This window comes from Balearica regulorum, chromosome 22 (genome assembly GCF_011004875.1).
Source record: "Balearica regulorum gibbericeps isolate bBalReg1 chromosome 22, bBalReg1.pri, whole genome shotgun sequence".
Taxonomy (NCBI): Eukaryota; Metazoa; Chordata; class Aves; order Gruiformes; family Gruidae; genus Balearica; species Balearica regulorum.
The window spans coordinates 8,189,514-8,208,474 of NC_046205.1; the positions used below are offsets into that span (position 1 = coordinate 8,189,514).

The 18,961-nt window shown below is 40.0% G+C and overlaps 2 protein-coding genes across 6 annotated transcripts in view; one reads left to right on the forward strand and one right to left on the reverse strand.

Moving 5' to 3' along the window:
* Positions 1 to 15,550, reverse strand: part of MYOM3 (myomesin 3) — a 29,267-nt gene extending 13,717 nt beyond the window's left edge. Inside the window, exons 1-18 of the mRNA XM_010300950.2 lie at positions 15,453 to 15,550; positions 13,156 to 13,290; positions 12,929 to 13,003; positions 12,081 to 12,240; positions 11,674 to 11,831; positions 10,439 to 10,534; positions 9,688 to 9,776; positions 6,574 to 6,618; positions 6,222 to 6,362; positions 5,073 to 5,234; positions 4,644 to 4,785; positions 4,352 to 4,551; positions 3,979 to 4,032; positions 3,520 to 3,647; positions 2,734 to 2,917; positions 1,670 to 1,844; positions 921 to 1,042; positions 152 to 339 (exon numbers count right to left, since the gene is read on the reverse strand). Of these exons, the coding sequence (XP_010299252.2) occupies positions 152 to 339; positions 921 to 1,042; positions 1,670 to 1,844; positions 2,734 to 2,917; positions 3,520 to 3,647; positions 3,979 to 4,032; positions 4,352 to 4,551; positions 4,644 to 4,785; positions 5,073 to 5,234; positions 6,222 to 6,362; positions 6,574 to 6,618; positions 9,688 to 9,776; positions 10,439 to 10,534; positions 11,674 to 11,831; positions 12,081 to 12,240; positions 12,929 to 13,003; positions 13,156 to 13,262 (2,226 nt within the window). The 5' untranslated portion in view covers positions 13,263 to 13,290; positions 15,453 to 15,550. The remainder of the gene's footprint in view (positions 1 to 151; positions 340 to 920; positions 1,043 to 1,669; positions 1,845 to 2,733; positions 2,918 to 3,519; positions 3,648 to 3,978; positions 4,033 to 4,351; positions 4,552 to 4,643; positions 4,786 to 5,072; positions 5,235 to 6,221; positions 6,363 to 6,573; positions 6,619 to 9,687; positions 9,777 to 10,438; positions 10,535 to 11,673; positions 11,832 to 12,080; positions 12,241 to 12,928; positions 13,004 to 13,155; positions 13,291 to 15,452) is intronic.
* Positions 1 to 18,961, forward strand: part of GRHL3 (grainyhead like transcription factor 3) — a 126,179-nt gene that overhangs the window by 21,356 nt on the left and 85,862 nt on the right. The gene's annotated exons all lie outside the window — the stretch shown is intronic.

Below are 18,961 nucleotides of genomic sequence, written 5' to 3' on the forward strand. Positions count from 1 at the left end.
GATTACTAGTACAGCCCTGTGCAGTCATAGTCTTGTGAGGGTAGGAAGAGTTCTAGACTAGAGGAAGTAGAGGAAAAACAGCTCAACCCTTGTTATAGCTATGGTTCCCACTATGCTTAAAGAAGGCTATTGTTATATCTGAAATGAATACCATGTGAACTCGTTGAGGAATTGGCTGAATATTGACTTCATGCCAGTCTAGTTCAGATGTATCATGCTGATCTAGGAAATAACCCAGAATCTTTGTTCCTCCCTTACGCTTCGGGGGTTTCCAGCCGATGGTCATGTCAGCCTTCCCACAATTTAGAAGAACAAACCCGTGTGGTGCTGATGGACAAGCTGCGCAGCAAAGGGAGAGAAAAAACACGGTATTGTTCAATGCAGGTTTGGGATCTAGGGATCGGGAAAAGAGGTGTAGGTATGGGATGAACTGGGCTGAGGAAATCTCTGTGTGCTCATACTAGATGTGATTCTGTTTGTGTTAAGGCACCCTAATACCACTTTTGCTGGGTAAAAGTATTTGAAAACCACCAGATTCTTATTTGGAAGTCACAGGAAAAGTCACAGGATGTGTCTCAGGATGTTTCTTGCATGTTGCTTTATGGTTTGTCTGATAGAAAAGATGGAAGCAGTGGGTCGATAAAATGGAGAACGTGGAGGGTTAGATACTGACTGGTGTGTTTAGTAGGATTTTGTAATTGCCCTGGAGAAATTCACAATGATGCTAATTAACTAAGTCCACCCTTGACAAGCATAATTGATGACAAAAGCTGCAGGGTACAAGAAAATCAGTTCCCTGTTGCTTTGCTTTGCTTATCTGCTCAACATTATTATCATTACATGTAATAATAGCTATGCATGATAGATACATTTTTGAGGTATTTAATTTTTGTGTGTATCTGTGTGTATACATTACTTACCAATAGCTGGCCTTACGATGATAGGATCTGTTTCTGGTGAGTTTTCACTTAGTCCTGCCTCACTGACAGATTTCACACAAAAGACATATTCTTTTCCAGGCTGCAGCCCAGGAACAGTAAATCTAGGAGAGCAAAATAATATGTTTGTGTTTGACTGTTCAAAGTACAGGTAAACAGTCTTTTGAACAGATAGCAATACATTTTAATAAGACATTGTTACTTACAAAATCATTATTTGCCATTACAAATTAAAGTGTGCTGTGCCACACAAAATGGCTACTAATAAATCAGACAGTAAGTATACATCAGATAGAGATGTGTCACGCTCCTGGCTGGCATTATTGGTAGAATAAATAGGAGGTTTTAATGGACTTTTTCTGCTTTACGTGTGACCCCCACAGCTAGAGAGGTTTTCTAAATCATATGTGTGAGTGACCCCAACTTACTCTACTGGAAAACAAGCAAAAAATGGAATGTGGTTCTGCTGGTGTCACAAGGTCTACCTTCTGCAGATCCAGAGCCTATGAAGATATACACAGACTTTGCTGTCGGTCTGTCTTTGGATGTAAAAGTGAGACTTCGAGCAATACTTAATTCTAAAAGAGGACGTGGTGTTTGTGTGCATGCATTCCTATGTGTGTGCAGTGAAGGAAGTTCTTTTTTTATCTAAAATATGACCCCAGCCATAAACAGAAGAATCCAGGTTGGCATCCTGTCTTATCGCAACGTAGTGTAAGAACTGAACTCACTCATTACATTTCACGGGCTTATTATTGACAGTTTGCCATTCTTCTGTCCCAGTCTCCCGACAGTATATGTAGTACCCAAGAGGCTCCAGACCATCCTTTAACTTATCCCACTGCAAAACAACAGAAGTCTTGGTGTCTCTGAAAGCTAAAACCTGAGATGGTGGAGGCAGAGTAGCTATAACAGAAAAAAAAAGGAGGAAAAAAAAAAGGAAAAAAAAAGAGGTTTTTAAAATTTATAAATAAAAAAAAAATTATAAGTGAGTTGGCCTGTTTAATTTATTCACCTTTTCCAGAGCATAATTTTCAAATTAGAGCAAAATACCATGGACATTGTCCCAATCCACAGCCTATATATTTATGTTTGGGTTTGCCATATCTCTTGTTCCTCGCCCTTACAGCCCATTAATTTCTGCAGAGTTACACCTACTTAACCTTTTCTAAAGTAGAGGAGAAACAACACTTTTATAGTAACTCTCATATAACTCTGCTATAAAATGGAACCTGCTACACTCTTGAGAAAAAAGGACAGTATGAATGAACACTAGGGCAGCTTTAATATGGGAGAATATAAAAAAAATAAAAGAAAGAGTGAGTGCTCATCTCTTTGCATAATTGAAACATGGGCATGAGTCTTTGCATCTCTTACTGTTGTCAGCTCTGTCAGGGAAGAAAACAAAACAAATCAGCCCAGTAAAGACTGCTGTACTCCCTGAAGCCCCCAGGAACAGGCTGCTTCAGCAGTCATATCATTCCTTCCAACACTGGTCTGTGTAACCTCTCTCTTACACAGTGCTGGATTAAGTACGGGCTTCAACTGTTTCTTATTTTATTAAATGTAATTCCCTCATCATTGCTTTGTTAGATTTACACTGCACTGACCAACTGCAAAGTGATTAAATAAGGATTTAAGGCTTTAAGAGATTTCCTGATATGAAAGCAACTGCTGTGTCATCATATACCATGAAGTTTAAAGGAAAGGAGGGGCAGGGGAACCCACACGTTACTTTCATAGTACATCTCCTTTTCCATATCATTAGTGTAGAGCATATTAATGAAATAATTACCCAGTTTTGCTCCAGCAGTTACAGGCTCACTGGGCAGGGATGGCTCACTGATTCCGTACTTGTTGACAGATCGCACGCGGAAACAGTATGATTTTCCTTTAACAAGATCAAAGAGTGCAAATCTTGGGGAATTAACTGGCATATCCAGATTAACCATTTGCCAGAAGTTGCTGCCTACAATTGACTGTAACAAAAAAGGTGATGATTTACAACTCATCTTGTAACTCAAGCTTAAAACTCTCCTGAGCAATAACAAAGCTGATCTTTATAGGAAAGTAGTTTTAAAACAAACAACAAACCAACCAAAAAATGTAAATTATGTATTTCTGGTTGATATACCCAAACTTTTCTTCCTTGGCAACAGGGGGCCCCTTTGCAGCAGAAATGGGAAATTAGTATCTATGAAAGGAGATTGGTAGAAGATACTTATTAACCTGCAAAATGATTAGTGGGGAACAGGAAAGCGTACTGTTGTGCAGTTCTTCACAGCTTTTCCACACTTAAGGGCCCACAGGGTGGGAACAGTCTTCTTGTTAAAACTCAGCTACTCTTCTGTGGTGTAAAACTTACTTGTTTATTCTTTGTTAATCATTACTGCTTGAGTTGGTATCAAGAGTCAGGATCATAGCTCAAGTAAACTGTGGAGCTGGAGAGAGGCTGAGCAAGCTGTTTTTGAGGCTGTAGTTCTGCTTGACACAGTGAATAGCCTTGCCTGTGCTATAGACCATCTGAGAAATAAGTTATTCTGTTCTGCAATTTCCCTTCTATGTGATATTATTTTCTTACCTTTTCCACGTAATAATTCAGTGGCTCTCTGCCTCTTGGATCTGGTTCATCCCAGGCCAAAGCCACATAATCTTCTCTGACCTCACTTGCATGAACATTGGTGGGTGGCAAGGGAATTTTAATATGTCCTATGGGAAGTCAGAATAGGCTATGTTTTAGTTATAATGTGGCGGGAAAAAAAAGGTTGTTTTAAAATGGATTCTGTTTTCCCACTATAAAGTAAGATTCTTTAATATAAAAGAGGAGACTTAAACCCTTGGGGGACATACAGGCAAACCAAGATTATTATAAAAGGCTGTGCTGTTTAGGATATTTTCTGATCCTTATGCAGCTTACAATGATGTTTCTTCATATATTTTCCTAAGTGTCTTTTCTGCAGAGTCATGTTATTACAAATCTCATTGTTGTATAACAATAATTTCTCTCCGGGAGAATGGCTCAGTATAAATTTGAACTTACCTTCCAGGTCATCCTTGAAAATTTCTATCATCCTGCCTTCGTCGTATGGAATAACTGTAATGTCAAACAGGGCAATGTTACCCACTAAAAGAAGATGCTTGAGGCTTGTCAAAAAAGGCAGAGCCCAGGACTGTGTCATTTTGTTATATGCATAATTATATACATTTCATTACACATACAATGTCATAATTTGTGCTATTTTGATCTTTTTCTGTTTGGAATAATATTAAAGTGGGTTCTGCAAAGGCACAGCATGGCAGTATGTTGCAATGATATTTGTGAGAATGGGGAGCAACTGGACAAACTGTGTTCAGTTATACCTGCAGCCTCCCCTTGTATGTAAGGAACAAATTTTCCTGTTTTTAGTACAAACCTGTCACTCTCTTGTCCTTGCTGGGGTCATATGTTGTAACTGGATCACTGGTTTTTGAAGGATGACTGATGCCCTCTTTATTGACAGCCTTTACTCGGAACTGGTACGTCTGTCCTTCAGCAAGGCCCAAGACAGGGTATCTGCAGGTTTTCACAGGCTTGTCGTTGCATAGGACCCAATCCTCCGACCCAGTGACACACCTGAAATGAAACACAGCGCATGGAGTTCCTTCGTGGTTTTTCCACAACATGATCATAAGCTTTTTTTGCTCACAGGTGATTAACATACAGACCTTTCAATATAGTATCCCAGGATCAGACTTCCTCCATTATCACTGGGTGCTACCCAAGAAAGAATTAAGCAGTCTTTATTTACGTCATGGCATTTCACATTGAGTGGGGATCCAGGTGCACCGGCTGTTTCTGCTGCAGCATCTAGAGAAACAGCAAGTGATAATGGTTAGAGTTGGGTTTTTTTCTGTACCAAAATTTTCATTCAATTGCTTAATTTTAAGTGTGTAAGGGCCTACATCCCAGTAATACAAGTGATATTTTCTAATACCTAAATCACTACTGAAAATAAGATTTGGACATTTTGATCCATAATTGTATCCATGCACAAAACCGGGAGACATTTTCTTGTGAATGAGCTTGTGAATTCCTTTATGCCAAGGTATTTGAAAGGAGCTTTTGTTCTAAGTAGGAGAGAATCCTGCTTATACCTCTAACAAACACATAAGTTGTCTGCTCTTTATATCCATCCACTGAGGGGACACGGACAGTGTAGAATCCTTCATCTTCTTTGAAAGCACATGACACTGTCAGAGAAGCCTCCTGGTCTTGATATTTTAGTTCCCGACATTCAGAGTTCTGCAGCAACTTCCCTGTGAAGAATGAGAAGGGGTAAAAGAATGCCACCTGAACTGCTTGAGTCAGGAGTAGCATATTTCCAGACACAAAAAAACCCCACAGAGCAACATGAGGGATGTGTAAGACACTCCTGATATTATTATTATGTCTCTGAGTTATAGTCATGGACTCTGATCCTACTTTGTTGCTATGCCTCTCTGGTCCCTTTGTACACAAATGCAGGGCAAAAAGCATGGTCCTTGTCCTGAAGAGCTTGCAGTCCAAGTGAAAAAGAGTAATAAAATGTGGCTTCAGGTGAATTAGTGAGTAAAAGGTACTTTCCACACCAGGTAACTGGATGCTCTGAAGTCTGCCAAATACTATGCCAGCTCTAACTGAGGATACATTACTGCTCAGCATGCTGGATGTTTTGTTTGAGTGGCACTCAAACGCAAAAACCCAGAATGACTCATACTGTGCATTTTGTGTATATTTATCAGATCTGAGATACAAACTCTACCCAAATTCTCCTCAAATCACTAAAATTCAATAGGTCCTGCTATTTCCACAGCTGATTCTGGCAGAAGTGCTGGAATGGCAAGAGCAGTCTTACTGCGTTGGTTCTGCTTTCCAAAACTTAATAGCACAGAAAGATAACCAGTTTGGCTAACCTCGACATCGTGGTTGCCAGCAGAACAACACAGAATATCCAAAATGTTTTTTCACTAGATAATCACTGTTTTTTCAAATGCTTGGCACTTTCACTGTCTAGAACTAAGGCTCTTAAACTATTCTTATGAGCAGAAATGTCACCACCTCCAAAACATCTTAGTGGTATAATCTTTTTACAAATGAGGAAAACATACAAATTAAATACTAACATCTGCAGCTCAAGAAGAGTTGAGAGCAGCTCAGAAATCCTGCATTCTAATTCTCCTCTGTGAACATTAGATCACAGCTATGAATTCAAATGGTATATTCATGTAGGTATATGTATATAAACTTATCTGTTGCATACAAACCATCTCTGAACCAGGTAATGTCTTGTTGGTGTTCAAGTAAATCAGAAGAGAAGTAACAGGAGAGGGTGAAAGGCTCCTTTTCTCTTGAAAATAAGGGTTTCAGTGGAAAAGCAAAATCTGCCTCTCTGGCCATAAGGGATCCTATGAAATAAAAGTCAGCATGTTAAAGAGACTTCCCAGATCCTTCCTCCTTGTAGTATTTTTGTTATCTTATATTTAGAGTGGTACCTGAGCCTTGCACTTGTCACATGCAATCAGGTTAATAGGAAAAGCTGTGGCTCGGAAAAAAAAAGAATCAAATTTCTTCAGGCTATAAAAATAAAGAAATAATAACAATCAATCGTTTACTTACTTCTGTATATTTCTGAGTCAAATCCTGACTCCTTTCCGTAATATTCTATAAGACAAGAAGAAAATATATTTAGCAAATCTCATGCCAGTGTTTATTTTCCCCTCAAAAACATACAGTGATGTTCAGCAAACTATGTTTTTCCCTCAAACCAGCTCTTAATGTGAACCTTCAGAGTGTCATCATGTGGTAAAACATTAATTCATTTGACAGCTGATGACCTTCACAAACAACTGAGGATGTGTCTGCATAGGAAATTGTTCATATAACTATACTAGTATAAGTAATACTGCTTTAAATGCTCATGTGCACACAGTTACTCTTAGCTAAGGAGGTTTTTTTCAATTTGATTTCTGTCATTTTAAGCTGCACTAGGAAAGTTATGCTGAATAAAAGTATGCATACAGAGACTACAGCTTTTGTCATATGAGTGTACCAATATGGTACTGTCTAAATTAGAAATGTGACAATCTAGGATCACCCATAACTGAAATGCTTCAGTTATGTCCCTGTTTGGAGACAGAGCATGATAGCTACTCATTGCCACATACAGCATGGAAAAGGAAAGAAAAAAGGGTTGGTGTCATAAACATTACTGGAAGTGGAATTTGGCCAAACCCCTGGGTTTAAACAGCATTCCCAGAGGATGATGTGTGATTCTTGAAGACTACCAGTGACTGGGACTTCAAGCTTTAAACGAAAGAAAGGATATCTGTCCTGAGACCCTGAGGTAATTCCTGATGCTGAGGGAAACGTGTCCCCTACCAAATCACTTGCTTCAACAGCTGTGGGTTCTTTGGAGGCATCATTTGTGAATGCTGGACGGCTTCACCTGATCTAGCCTGTGAGAACTGCTGGCATCACAGCACAAAATGAAATTATTTGAAGCTGAAATCTAAGAACTGATGCATTTAACAGGATGAAATTGAGATACTTTCTTATCTTTATAAGCTGCAAGAAATGCACATAAAATAATGGCTGGTTTTTTCAATGAATGAAGCTTGGCAGTAGCAGAGCTCACTCATAAGCAAAAGATGAGAACCGAGTGTTAATAGCTGAACAGGAAAGAAATAGCAAGCACTAGAGATGAAGCTCAGCCTCATCCCAGGTCCTGTGAGACCCTCAGTGATGTCTTTAGGGGAAGTGAACTTCTGCTGTAGGAACCACAGATCCCGGAGACCCTCCCCTGGCATCAAGGGCATTCAGACAGCATGGGGCCAGGAGAAGAGATGCCATCGGCTTGCCTGGGGGATCAGGAATGTTTCCAGGGGAGGCAGGATTAAGGCCTTGGTGTAGTCTCTATTTTCAGAATGTTAAATGCAAATAGCAAAAGGAAGAATCATGTTACTGGGATGGCATTAGACAGGGTCAAGGGAGAAGGAACAGTGTGGGCCTTTCACCCGCAATCACAAGGAACAATGTTTGCAAGCTGTTTGAAATGATGATCAGGCCTGATGGAGGACAGTTTAATCAGGCACTTAGAGGTGAAGAGAGCAGTCCCATCCAAGGTTTTCTGTGATAGAGCACAGCCCTTATTCTATCATCATGCCTGCTCGGATCCTAAAGATTCTGATGGGAATTGGGAGGAGTATGTGATTATTGCCATGGATCTTTTTTTTTTTCAGTCAGCTGCTTCTGCTTTATGACAAAGGCCCAGTTCCTGAGTTCTGGACATACTATAAGAACCTTTGTAGAAGAGAAGCATTGCACACCTGGTAACTTTTTCTGTATTTTTCTGCATTAGGGTGAGGGGAATCTGGGAAGGCTTGCAAATGAAGGTTTTCTGGGCTATTATACGTGTCCCTTTAGAACTGGTAAATGTATGATGCATATTTCCAGATATGCTGAATGTTGACACTGTTTAATTAAAGGATCTGAAAGATGTCATAAAGAATACACTTCTATTACAATTCTGGAATCACATTCTTCTGTATGCATATGTATCCGCAAAGGGTATTCAGATGTGATCAAAATATGGCATGCAAAGAATAAGTATGATAGTAAGATAACCCATGACAGAGCCAAGAATATATTAAAGCACTAACAATAAATATGGTATCAAAACCAAAGAAGACACCTTCTGTCTGAAAAAAATAGTTCAAGCTGGCTTTGCAATTCCATCAGTTGAAGAAACTCATCTCTTCATGACCAGTAAGATGTGGAAAGCAAACCTGTTCCCTTCCTATTCATCTGTTACCATTTGAATTTGGGGGTTGGACCAGATGATCTCCAGAGGTCCCTTCTAACCCCTACCATTTTGTGATTCTGTGAGTTACTCCCTGGACTCTGTCAGTCCCACTGAAGCATTTAGTTGTCTGCAGTTCTGTGGGTATATTTTGTTCAGGCTTTTAATGACAAAATTGTTATTTTATATATATATGTGTATATATATGAAATGTGAAGAGCTAAACTATGATCCTATGAGACTGCAGTGCATATTTCTTAAAGCTTGATATAATTTCCCTTTTTAAGTACTGGTAGTTTACTTCCTTCATCATATGTCTGCATTTGGCTTGTGCAGAATGTGTGTCTACGGAGTCTGTGCCAGTTATTTTAAGAACAGCACAGATCAAAGAAGAAAATCTTGTATTTGCTCTTGGTAGTTACTGATTTGAGAGAGAAATATTGTATTCTGTGCCATGTGTCACTGAGAGATCCTTTTGAAAGCCACATTACTTGTTAACCAATTTCTTGCTTATCTTCAGAGATGCAGCAGACTCTTTCTAAGCTTGTTATGTATTTAACTATATGGCTGTTTCATATCAGACCAGAAGAAATAAGTACCTAAATTTAGTACAATTTTAGCACAGTGGAAGGACAGCTGTGTCCGTATGGAATCTGAAAGATTTTGCCTGAGTCCAGAAGTGACTGAAAAGGAGAAGCCGTTATATCAGCCATATATATTAGTTACTGGTAGCTAAGGATTATTTTAGCCAGTTGTGCTTTCTCCTCACTAATAACTGAGAGAAATTCTCCTCATATTAACAGTGCTCACTTCTTTCTTTGTTTTTTCCAGAGTGCTTGTGTGTTCCTGTGATATAATGTATAGCATTGAAAATATTTTGAAGAATGTGAAAAATTTGAAAATTTAAAACCAAAGGAACATTTTCTACTTACTCCTGACAAGCACTGTAGCAAATGAATAAGCCTCGCCGTATTGATTCTTAACTTCAACACTATATTCAGCAGAATCTTCCATGGAGCATCTGGGAAAAAAAAAACATTTCCCCTCCTTTTTAGCTTTCAGTCATTGTTCATACTTCACAGGGCAAATTCAGAGGGATTCCCCTTTCATCCCAGGGTTAGAAGTAGATATTTTGCTTTTCATCAAGAAGCTGCTTTTCCTTTCGATTACAGGTATTTCTTATACTTAATGGTAATTTTTTTCTCTTAATACTTAGAAGCAAATAATTCAAGTAATGAACAAGTAAAAGACCTGTGGAACACTTGGTTCCACTGAAGATATGCATATATGTTTATCACATATATGTATACTTCACAGAGTTGAACCAATATCATTCTGATTACATTGATCCATCCCAAATCACATTGGTATGTCTGCTTGTGAAGTGCTCTTAATGTGCATGGCCTTACCCTGAATGAGAACATTTTGGCCATGCCTAAAAAGAGGAGCAAAAATAAATAAGGCTCTAAATTATTTTTTAAAATTTTTTTTAAACCTCATGAACTGCTGTTGAGATTGCTTCCTAATGGCAAAAGTTTACTTCAGACATAACACACTGAAGTCAAGCAGGGTCAGATTCTGGAAGAATTGTCTTTTTTTTATTTAGCATACACAAACTTGGAGTTTCAGGAAAGCAGTCTTATTCAGCTGAAAAACCAACTCAGACAAGAGCACGTACATTACCTGCTGATGTGCAGGGTCAGCATCCCAAACTTGTTTTTTATCTTGTATTTTCCTGCTGGGGCTAGGCGAGGATCAATACGGACTCCATTTTTATACCTAGTTGAACATAAAGGAAACATGCTGCTTAGGAAAGGACAGAGAAATTAACTGGTAAAAATAACACTTTATTTTAAAATTAACCATGTGAAACACAAGAAAGGCACAACAGGAAAGAGGAGTAGACACAATTCCCTCTTTTATGGGTCTCCCACATCAATCCACAGCAGCCTTGCAGCTAACCTAGATGCCCCCCCATAGTCCTGCATGTGCTTCTTCCCTAGGGCTGCTTGCAGACTGCCTACGGGCAGCTTAGCATTGGCTTGTTGCTTCCTCCTCAGTTTATGCTCCCTGCTTTGCAGGTTGCGTGAGGGAGTTCGAGCAGATGTCTCTTGCTTCTTTGTGTTAACTGAGGGTCTGTGGGAGGTTCATATTCTCTTTGCCATTTGAATAATTCAAAGAGGTTGCTCTGGAAGGACACAGGACATCAGGAACTCTGACAGTAGCGAAGTTAGCTGCCTACAAAGCCATTAGTAATCCAAATGTTTGCATACTTCGAGCCTTCCATGGGAGGAATGGCCAATTACTTTAACAAACTGATCAAAGTACACTTTGCAAATTGCTTTTTGAGGTGATCTTTCATGTATTTCTATCTCTCTGTTATTAACAGTAAATGCTGAAGTCAGGCCCAGTACATAACACTTCCTGTCCTGTGGTTTGGTAAATAAGCAAAGCTGAGTAAATGAAAGAGTTGGTTTGTATTTTACAAATTGTAGGAGTGATGGCAGTGTAATGCTAAAACTTGCATGGTGTCCAAGGTAGCCAAGCCTTGATGATGTGTTTATGTGCAGTGATTTAGTGCTGGCAATAGATTCTGGTTTCCGAGACTTAAATCCTGAGTTTGCCTGCAGGACAGAGGACAGCACCAAGGGAAGCAGGGAAATCTACACGACTTGTAGTCCTGTCCCAGAAGGAGCCCCGTAGGACTGTCCACTGCCTCCATGGCCCTCTGAATTCTTAATGTCTTTACTGGTCCTAACACTGGAACTGGAGAATTGAAAGTGTTTTCTGCATTTTATGAAGCTCTCACTTCTTTCTTTCTAGCAGGACACAGATGTTACTCCTCTGGTTGCTTCCCGGAACGCGCACAGACTGTTAGCCACATGGGCAGCATGAGTCATTGCAGCCGACTGACATACCAAGTAACCTGTGGTGGTGGGGAAGCCAGGACTGTACATGCCAGCTTCACTTCCATCCTCTCCCAGACTGCATGTACTCTGAGGGGGATCCAGAACATAGGTGGTCGCCCTGAACGCAGCTCAATGTATTCCTTCTCCACGCGTGCCTTTTCGACAGCCTATGACAAGGATAGACTAAATAAAGGCAATAGAAAGGGATTATGTTCAAATTACACAAATTCTTTTACAAAAGGAATGCACGTGATAATGCTTCAGTAGCAGGAGTATAAGGCCTTGTCCTTATTTCTAATGGTTTTTAGTTGTCCTAACACCTGATTAGGTTTAGTATCCTCTCCAGAATGCTAGTTAGTCTTGATAATTTTAATCCTGTTGGCATTTCTGCTACCAGGAGAGATGTTTAATCTGACCTTCCTCCAAAGGGCTTTCCGGTCAGCTCTCACACGCAGCAGTGTGCAGTTCCGAATAACCTCCTTTTCCAACTTTTCCATGTCATTCCCAAACCAAATTCTCTTTTGCCCCCTCTGTTCTAGCTCTAGGATGGCAGCTTCTCTTCTTAGCTTGTAATCCCTGGAACAGAGGATGATAAAAACCAACAGAAGTTAGGATAATGTTTTTTATTTTGTTTTGGTCTTTTTTGCTGTTGTTCTATAGCATGTATTTTTGGTTAAATCAGAATCAGTGTTAAGGACAAAAACATCAGCTTGCATGCAGTATGGGTATGAATGCCAGGCAATTATGCCTCATAGGAACCAGCAGTACTACCATGAGAGATAATACTTTAATGGCACAAGAAGAGGACCCACTATTTGACCGCTTTTAATCCTGGGCAGGGAACTGGGAGAGGCATTAAAGGGAGGAGAGATGTTGCTAACTACTTAGGTTGTTCAGCCATCACAGAAGGATGGACAGCAGGATCATTGCCAAGATTTTCTAGGAAAGAGGGGGGAGTTCTGTCTGTTACCATTAATTTATTAATCTGACTGTATTTTCCATTTATTCCTATGAAACCTGGTTTCTCTTAAGCCCTAGCTTGTGAGTGGGGCAATATTGCTAATTATCACAGGTACAAAGGCGATATAATTTTGTTTCATGCATTTTAGTTGAGGTCTGGCATTTTTCTTTTTAAAGGAAGAACCTCTTGATTGAACCTGCTCTTTTTGCTTCTAACAAAATGAGTTGGAAACTGTGACCCTTATATACAAAGACAATGTTGCATACAATGGTCGTATATGAGTTACAATGATTTCTGACTTACTGTGGTATTTCGGAGGTCAAGGCAAGGGCAGCTGCTATCGATAACTCTGAAAGGCTGAAAGTGTCTTCTTCCTCACTTCCAGAGGCAGATGCACATAAAAGAATCCAGACAAAGTTCCATAATTTTATAAACTCAAAATTCAACAGATCTGTGAATGCTTAGTGCCGAGTGTAGAAAATCCTGTCTGGACCTGATTTACTCGGTCTATCCTTAACTCTGTGGCTTACCTGGTTTTGAACTTTTTCTTTCTAGTTGTGGACGTCATTTGCAAGCTCTGTTGCCTCTCCTCCTTTTGCTCCTCCTCTCTGTGGTGGAAGAAGGTTCGGGTTCCCATGCTGGGAAGTCAAAACCCAACTTTCTTGCTGGAATAGAATAAAACATAAAGTGGCTTTCAAATAAGACACCTTAACAGAATCTCTTTAAGTTATCATTAAGTCCTCACTTTGCTTTGACGTTCAAGGGCCGTGAATGAAAGTTCATATAATACTATCTTCTCACATTCAAACTATGAAAGGGGTTTGTTTCGTGATGCTTCTGTGAAGAATGAAATCAGATCAAGAAATTAGTAAGTTTTTAAAGGCAGCTGAAGCTGTAACAGAACAGTAAGTAGGCAGCATTTTGTGGGTAGATTTATTTTCCTAGCACTGATCTTTGTTTTCCTAGGACTGATCTTATGCTCTAAATCTGGTGGATATTCTTCCAGGGAGTTCCATTAGATCAGACCCCCAATATAGCATGCAGACAAATGAGGAGCATCATGAGAAGGGAGATCAGAGGGACGTGGAAGATTAGGGACAAAATAAGGTATGGAACATCAGGTGGTGAGATATGGAGGAAAAGTTTAGAAAATAAGCAGATTTTTAGTCTGGAAACTATATTGCAGGAGTAGCTATGATGCCAAATAGCCTGTGACCTGCCACCCAGGTTGGGATCACACCATGTTCTGACCCTGCCTGGATGTGCAGGGTGAGATGAAGCAATGCTGCTGAACCAAACACACAGGCTGCTGTGCAGGAACCACTTGGTGTCTGTGGTAGTTGGAAAATCCAGCTGGATTTTCTGGAGCTAACCAGTTCCAGTTGCCGTTGCCGTTGCTGAAACAGAGCACTTCTTCAGCCTGTATTCCCATCTGTGTATCTAGACTGCTGACAAGAACAGTTATAGTTCAATACTTTAAGAGGATAATGCTTTATCCAGTCCTCTGAGTGCATCCTGAGAGGTCAGTTATTTCTTCTGTTTTAGAAAAAAGTTGATAAATCATGGAGAAAACACAGCATCCTTCAAAATGTTAGCCTTAAAGGAGTTGCTCAGTAAACAGCACGATTTTTCCCTGAGTGTCCAGAGAAGCCTTCCCAGAGAGATCCCTCTCCTACAGGTGAAATGCAGGAGCAAACATCAGCACTCTTGGCTCCCATCCATCTCCTGCATTAGCTGCTAAAGAACTAGGCTGCTGCTGCAGCCTCTCCTCTGGGAATGAGCAGTGTGCTGCTTTTAGGCACTGACTAATGACTGGGCATTAAAGTAAATTTTAAAAGTGTATCTCTCCTTAATTCTGTCCTGCAATTGCTTCAGAAATGCACAGCAGAATCCTTAAACTGTTCAGATTTTCAAGTTCTAAGAGCTTAGGTTACTTCATAAAAACAGCTTTGGAAATGTAATTGTTGCTGAATAATATTTGTTCAAACATACTTGTAAATCTTTCCCTATCTCATGTTCCATTATTGAAATTTTCCCTTGGCAAATTTTACACTTGGATTTTAGTTGCACTGCTTTCTAATCCTAAACTGATAAAAATTACAAACCCCTCAGCTTTTGCTAGTAGTACAATTTTCTGTAAATAAATTTCTTAAAAAACAGTCCATGGAAAAGCACAGTTGTATGGAAAAGAAGAGTTGTTGTGGTAAATGCAAAACATCCCAAAATGCAAATGAAAATACAGAATTATCACAATATTTCCTCAGTAGACATTAACTTTGGAAGATACAAAGAAATGTGGGCAAGTATAAGAAAGAGAAAATAAAACAGGCTTTTATGGAAAAAAAAAATCTTTGTAATTTTATAGAATGCTACTCTTTTCAGGACTATTTCAGCTCCAGAATCACTACTGGGCATCAGATCTTTGTTTCCATTTTCATGAGTAGTTACCAATCCAGGTTAACTTTTGCTACATAATGTTTTTTATTTTTCCCTGGAAAATTAGTGCTTTATAATCCACTGTTTATTGTAAAGATATAGAGTTCTGATCTGCTAAAACTATAGTTTTCAATCTTTTTTTTTTTTTTTCCTGAACAAACCAGTAAACCAGAATAGATTCTTTTGAGAAAACATGAAGTAAAACAGTATTTTCATAAGAACAACACTGGAAAAACAGTAATGACACTTTTAAGCAGATACAATCATGAAGCAGTCTATCTCTGAAGTGCAATTCAAATAAAGTGATCATACAAAATAACTGATGCTGCTATGAAGATCTTATAAAATCTTGCTATAAAGAGTAGTTTATTTACAGATAAACCAGACTCACCCTGTGAAGATTACAGTGAGAGTGCCTGTCCTCATGAAAGAGAAAGGACAAAGGAGCGTTTCCTTCTGCCTGTTGATGACACTAAGAATGACTCTCCCCAAAAGAATGTTCCCCATGTTTGAGTGCCCATCCTGGAGTCTTAAATATAGCATCCTACCATGCCATCATAGCGACAATGGGGAGACCCGGGCAGGGGTTACACAGTTGGAGCTGTTTACTGCAATGGCAACTAATCACAAACTCTTTTTCAGATCGGGCAAATTATTGTCTTTGCCAAATGATAAGAAAAGGAAAGATATGTGCCTCCAAAATTCAGGCATTAGAGTTTTGGATTATCCTCTGCTCATTTAGGATGGAAGCTCACAAAGCATCTAAAACAAATTATGAATATTTTAATCTCCAGGAATTGCCATTGTTGCATAATAGAGTGAAATAATTTACTTTGACATCTCTTTAGTGAATGCCAACTCCAGCCAAATTATCTCAGTGTATAATTAGATCAGGAGCTAACAGCACCTCTTATGTTTTCATTGGCTGCGACTATTATACTTTCCTTATTACAGGCAAATAAAGTCTTGCTGCCACAATAGCGAGTGAGCTTGCATGTCCAGCTGCCCATGGTGGTATCTAAGAGGCTGGCATAGGGTACAAGAACAGAGACTGCTGGTTTTCCATTTATTTGAGATAGGCTTCAAGTTTCAGCATTCAGGATAAACCCTTCCCAGCCATGTGAGAAGTGGGTGATATTTGTTGTGGTGTCAGAAGGAGAAATGAAGGTTTCAAAGTAGCGAAGCCCTGAGGCTGCAATACCAGTTTGTGAGCCAGATGTTTTCCAGCTACTTTTTATATGTTGAGCAGTCAGTGCATCACTAGTGGGCTTCTCACAGCTGCTAGAAGTCTGGAAAGAGAATATGTCAGAACACAAAATTGCCATACTGGATGAAGCCGAAGGTCTATCCAGTCCAGTATCCTGTCTCTTGAGAGTGGCCCGTAGCTTTTCCTGCTCTGGACACAATGCTTTATTGTCACTAATAGTCCTGTCCCTGTTAAATTGCCTAATTCCTTTCTGAACACTTTCTGATTCTGGCCTCCACAAAACCTTGTGGAAATGAATTGCACCATCAAATTTGGCAGAGTTTCAGTTACCCTGCTCATATCAGTAGGATCCACTTCTTTCTTTGCTTCACCATCCGAATAAAAGAGCTGAAACCCAGCAGGATCAGCACTAGAACTACAAGGACTTCTGTGTGTGAAGTTTATTTAGTGGCTGCGTTTCAGACATTCCTAAAAAAGCAATGAACAGGTACTATTGAAGGCAGGCATGACTGAATTTGTTTGGTATAAGCTGAGCTGTCAAAGTGAAGGAACACTTTTCTTTCATTGGTTTTAAACAATTGCATGACCACTTGAGTGCTTTCCTGAATTTTATATTATGAGAAGTAATGAGTAATTATCATCTATTCTGCTTAATATTAATAATTTCATTCATCTTTGTCATATCAACCCTCTGTTGTATGTTTTAAGGAAAAGAGTCGTAACTTATGCTCTTCTCATATGGATGCTGACCACGTTTGTCACCTTTTTCTTACAAACATATCTTATAAACATGTCTCACAGCTCCCATTAGCTCAGTCTGAGATACAGGGACATTTTAAAGCATCTGAACCAGCAAGTATAAGGCCATTGCTTAGCACTGTGGTCCAGATGCTGCAGTTCTGCTGCATCATACCTCCCCATCACTAACAGCAATACTGTTAGGCCAATGTGATGCCAGAGCTAGAATATAAAGTCTATTTTGTCAGGGTCCCTAATACTTTCAGAGCTGCCCCTCAACTCTGCTTCATTCTGTGTCCATAATTTGGACCTTTTAATTTGTTCCTTGAGTAAGATTTTCCTCAAAGAACGTGTTAAAAAATCATTGGTGATTTTTTGTAGTCTTCAAACAGGGCACCTTTCAATGCCAAAACAAATAATGAGCAAATAACGAGCAAATAACCAGGGAGAACGTGAGCCTCAGTCTGCAGCAATATGTTCATTCCTGTGCGAGGATCCCTGGCAAGCTGTGAGCAGTCTGCTGGTGTGGGGAGTGGCAAAGTGGCAGCTCCCAGATTTAGCTGAGAAGACAAAGAGTAATACTTTGCTATAGGGTTACAGCTGCCACCTGCTATGCTGATATCCTTGTGACAGCTGGAACTGCAATGCTCACCTGTCATCGTCGTGACATCTGCCTAGGAATAAGCATGGTCTTTGTGGCAAGGCGCTGCTAGTTTTTATTATCTAGAGCTATCGAAACTGTTAATCTGGAAAAGTCGAGATAAATGAGGGAACAGTCTGTTTTTAGATACAGATGGCTTGCATAGGAAGACCTTTGAAACAATGTTGAAATCCTGCTGTTTATCTGAAAGTGTCCTTACACAAAATGCGAATGAGATAATTAGATCCTGCTGTAGCTGTTTGCTGTGATGCATTTGGAAACAAGCAAGGCTATCAATTTGATTATGAAAAGCAATGAAGCTGAAGGCAGTAAGGCCAGCACATTTTGATGGGGGATGGATGAACGCTTTCCTTGCACAGCTACAATAAAGCTCAATAGTGTCAACATCTCTTTCCAAGCTTTTCCAAAGAGAAATAGTTTCAGAAGGGATTATCTTCCTGTTAAAGAGGTAACTCATGAGACAAGAATCGATCTCCGCCTGTTTAGTATATCAAGGCCTAAAAGATAAATATTGACATAGCCACAATCAGAGCAGGAAGTTGAAAATATTGCTGCCATAGAATCACAGAATCACAGACTGGTTTGGGTTGGAAGGGACCTCAAAGATCATCTGGTTCCAACGCCCTGCCCTAGTGGACACCCTCCACTAGCCCACGTTGCCCAAAGCCCCATCCAACCTGGCCTTGAACACTTCCAGGGACGGGGCATCCACAGCTTCTCTGGGCAACCTGTGCCAGTGCCTCACCGCCCTCACAGGGAAGAATTTCTTCCTAAAATCTAATCTAAATCTCCCCTCCTTTGGTTTAAGGCCATTCTCCCTTGTCCTATCACTCCATGCCCTTGTAAACAATCCCTCTCCAGCACTCCTGTAGCCTCTTTAGGTACTGGAAGGTGCTCTAAGGTCTCCCCAGAGGCTTCCCTTCTCCAGGCTGAACAACCCCAACACCCTCAGCCTGTCTTCATAGGAGAGGTGTTAATCACCTCCTTAAGACATGGCTTACAGAGTCTCTCTCTTGACTGTGTTCCCTGTTTATTACAGTTGCGGCTGTTTTAAGGTATTAGTGTTTTAAGGTATTCAAGGTGCCTGAAGAAGAGATAGACATTCCAGTGGGACACTTTGCATCTTTAGGCACCTACATACACTCTAAAAATCTGGTCCTAGGCTTTCTGCGCCTCAGTTCCCACCTCTCCTCCTGGGGCACCAAGATGATACATTTATTGAGGGCTGGACATGATCAGACCCTATGGCAGAGGGTCTGCAGAGGGATTTGAAAAGGCTTCCAAGTTGGAAATG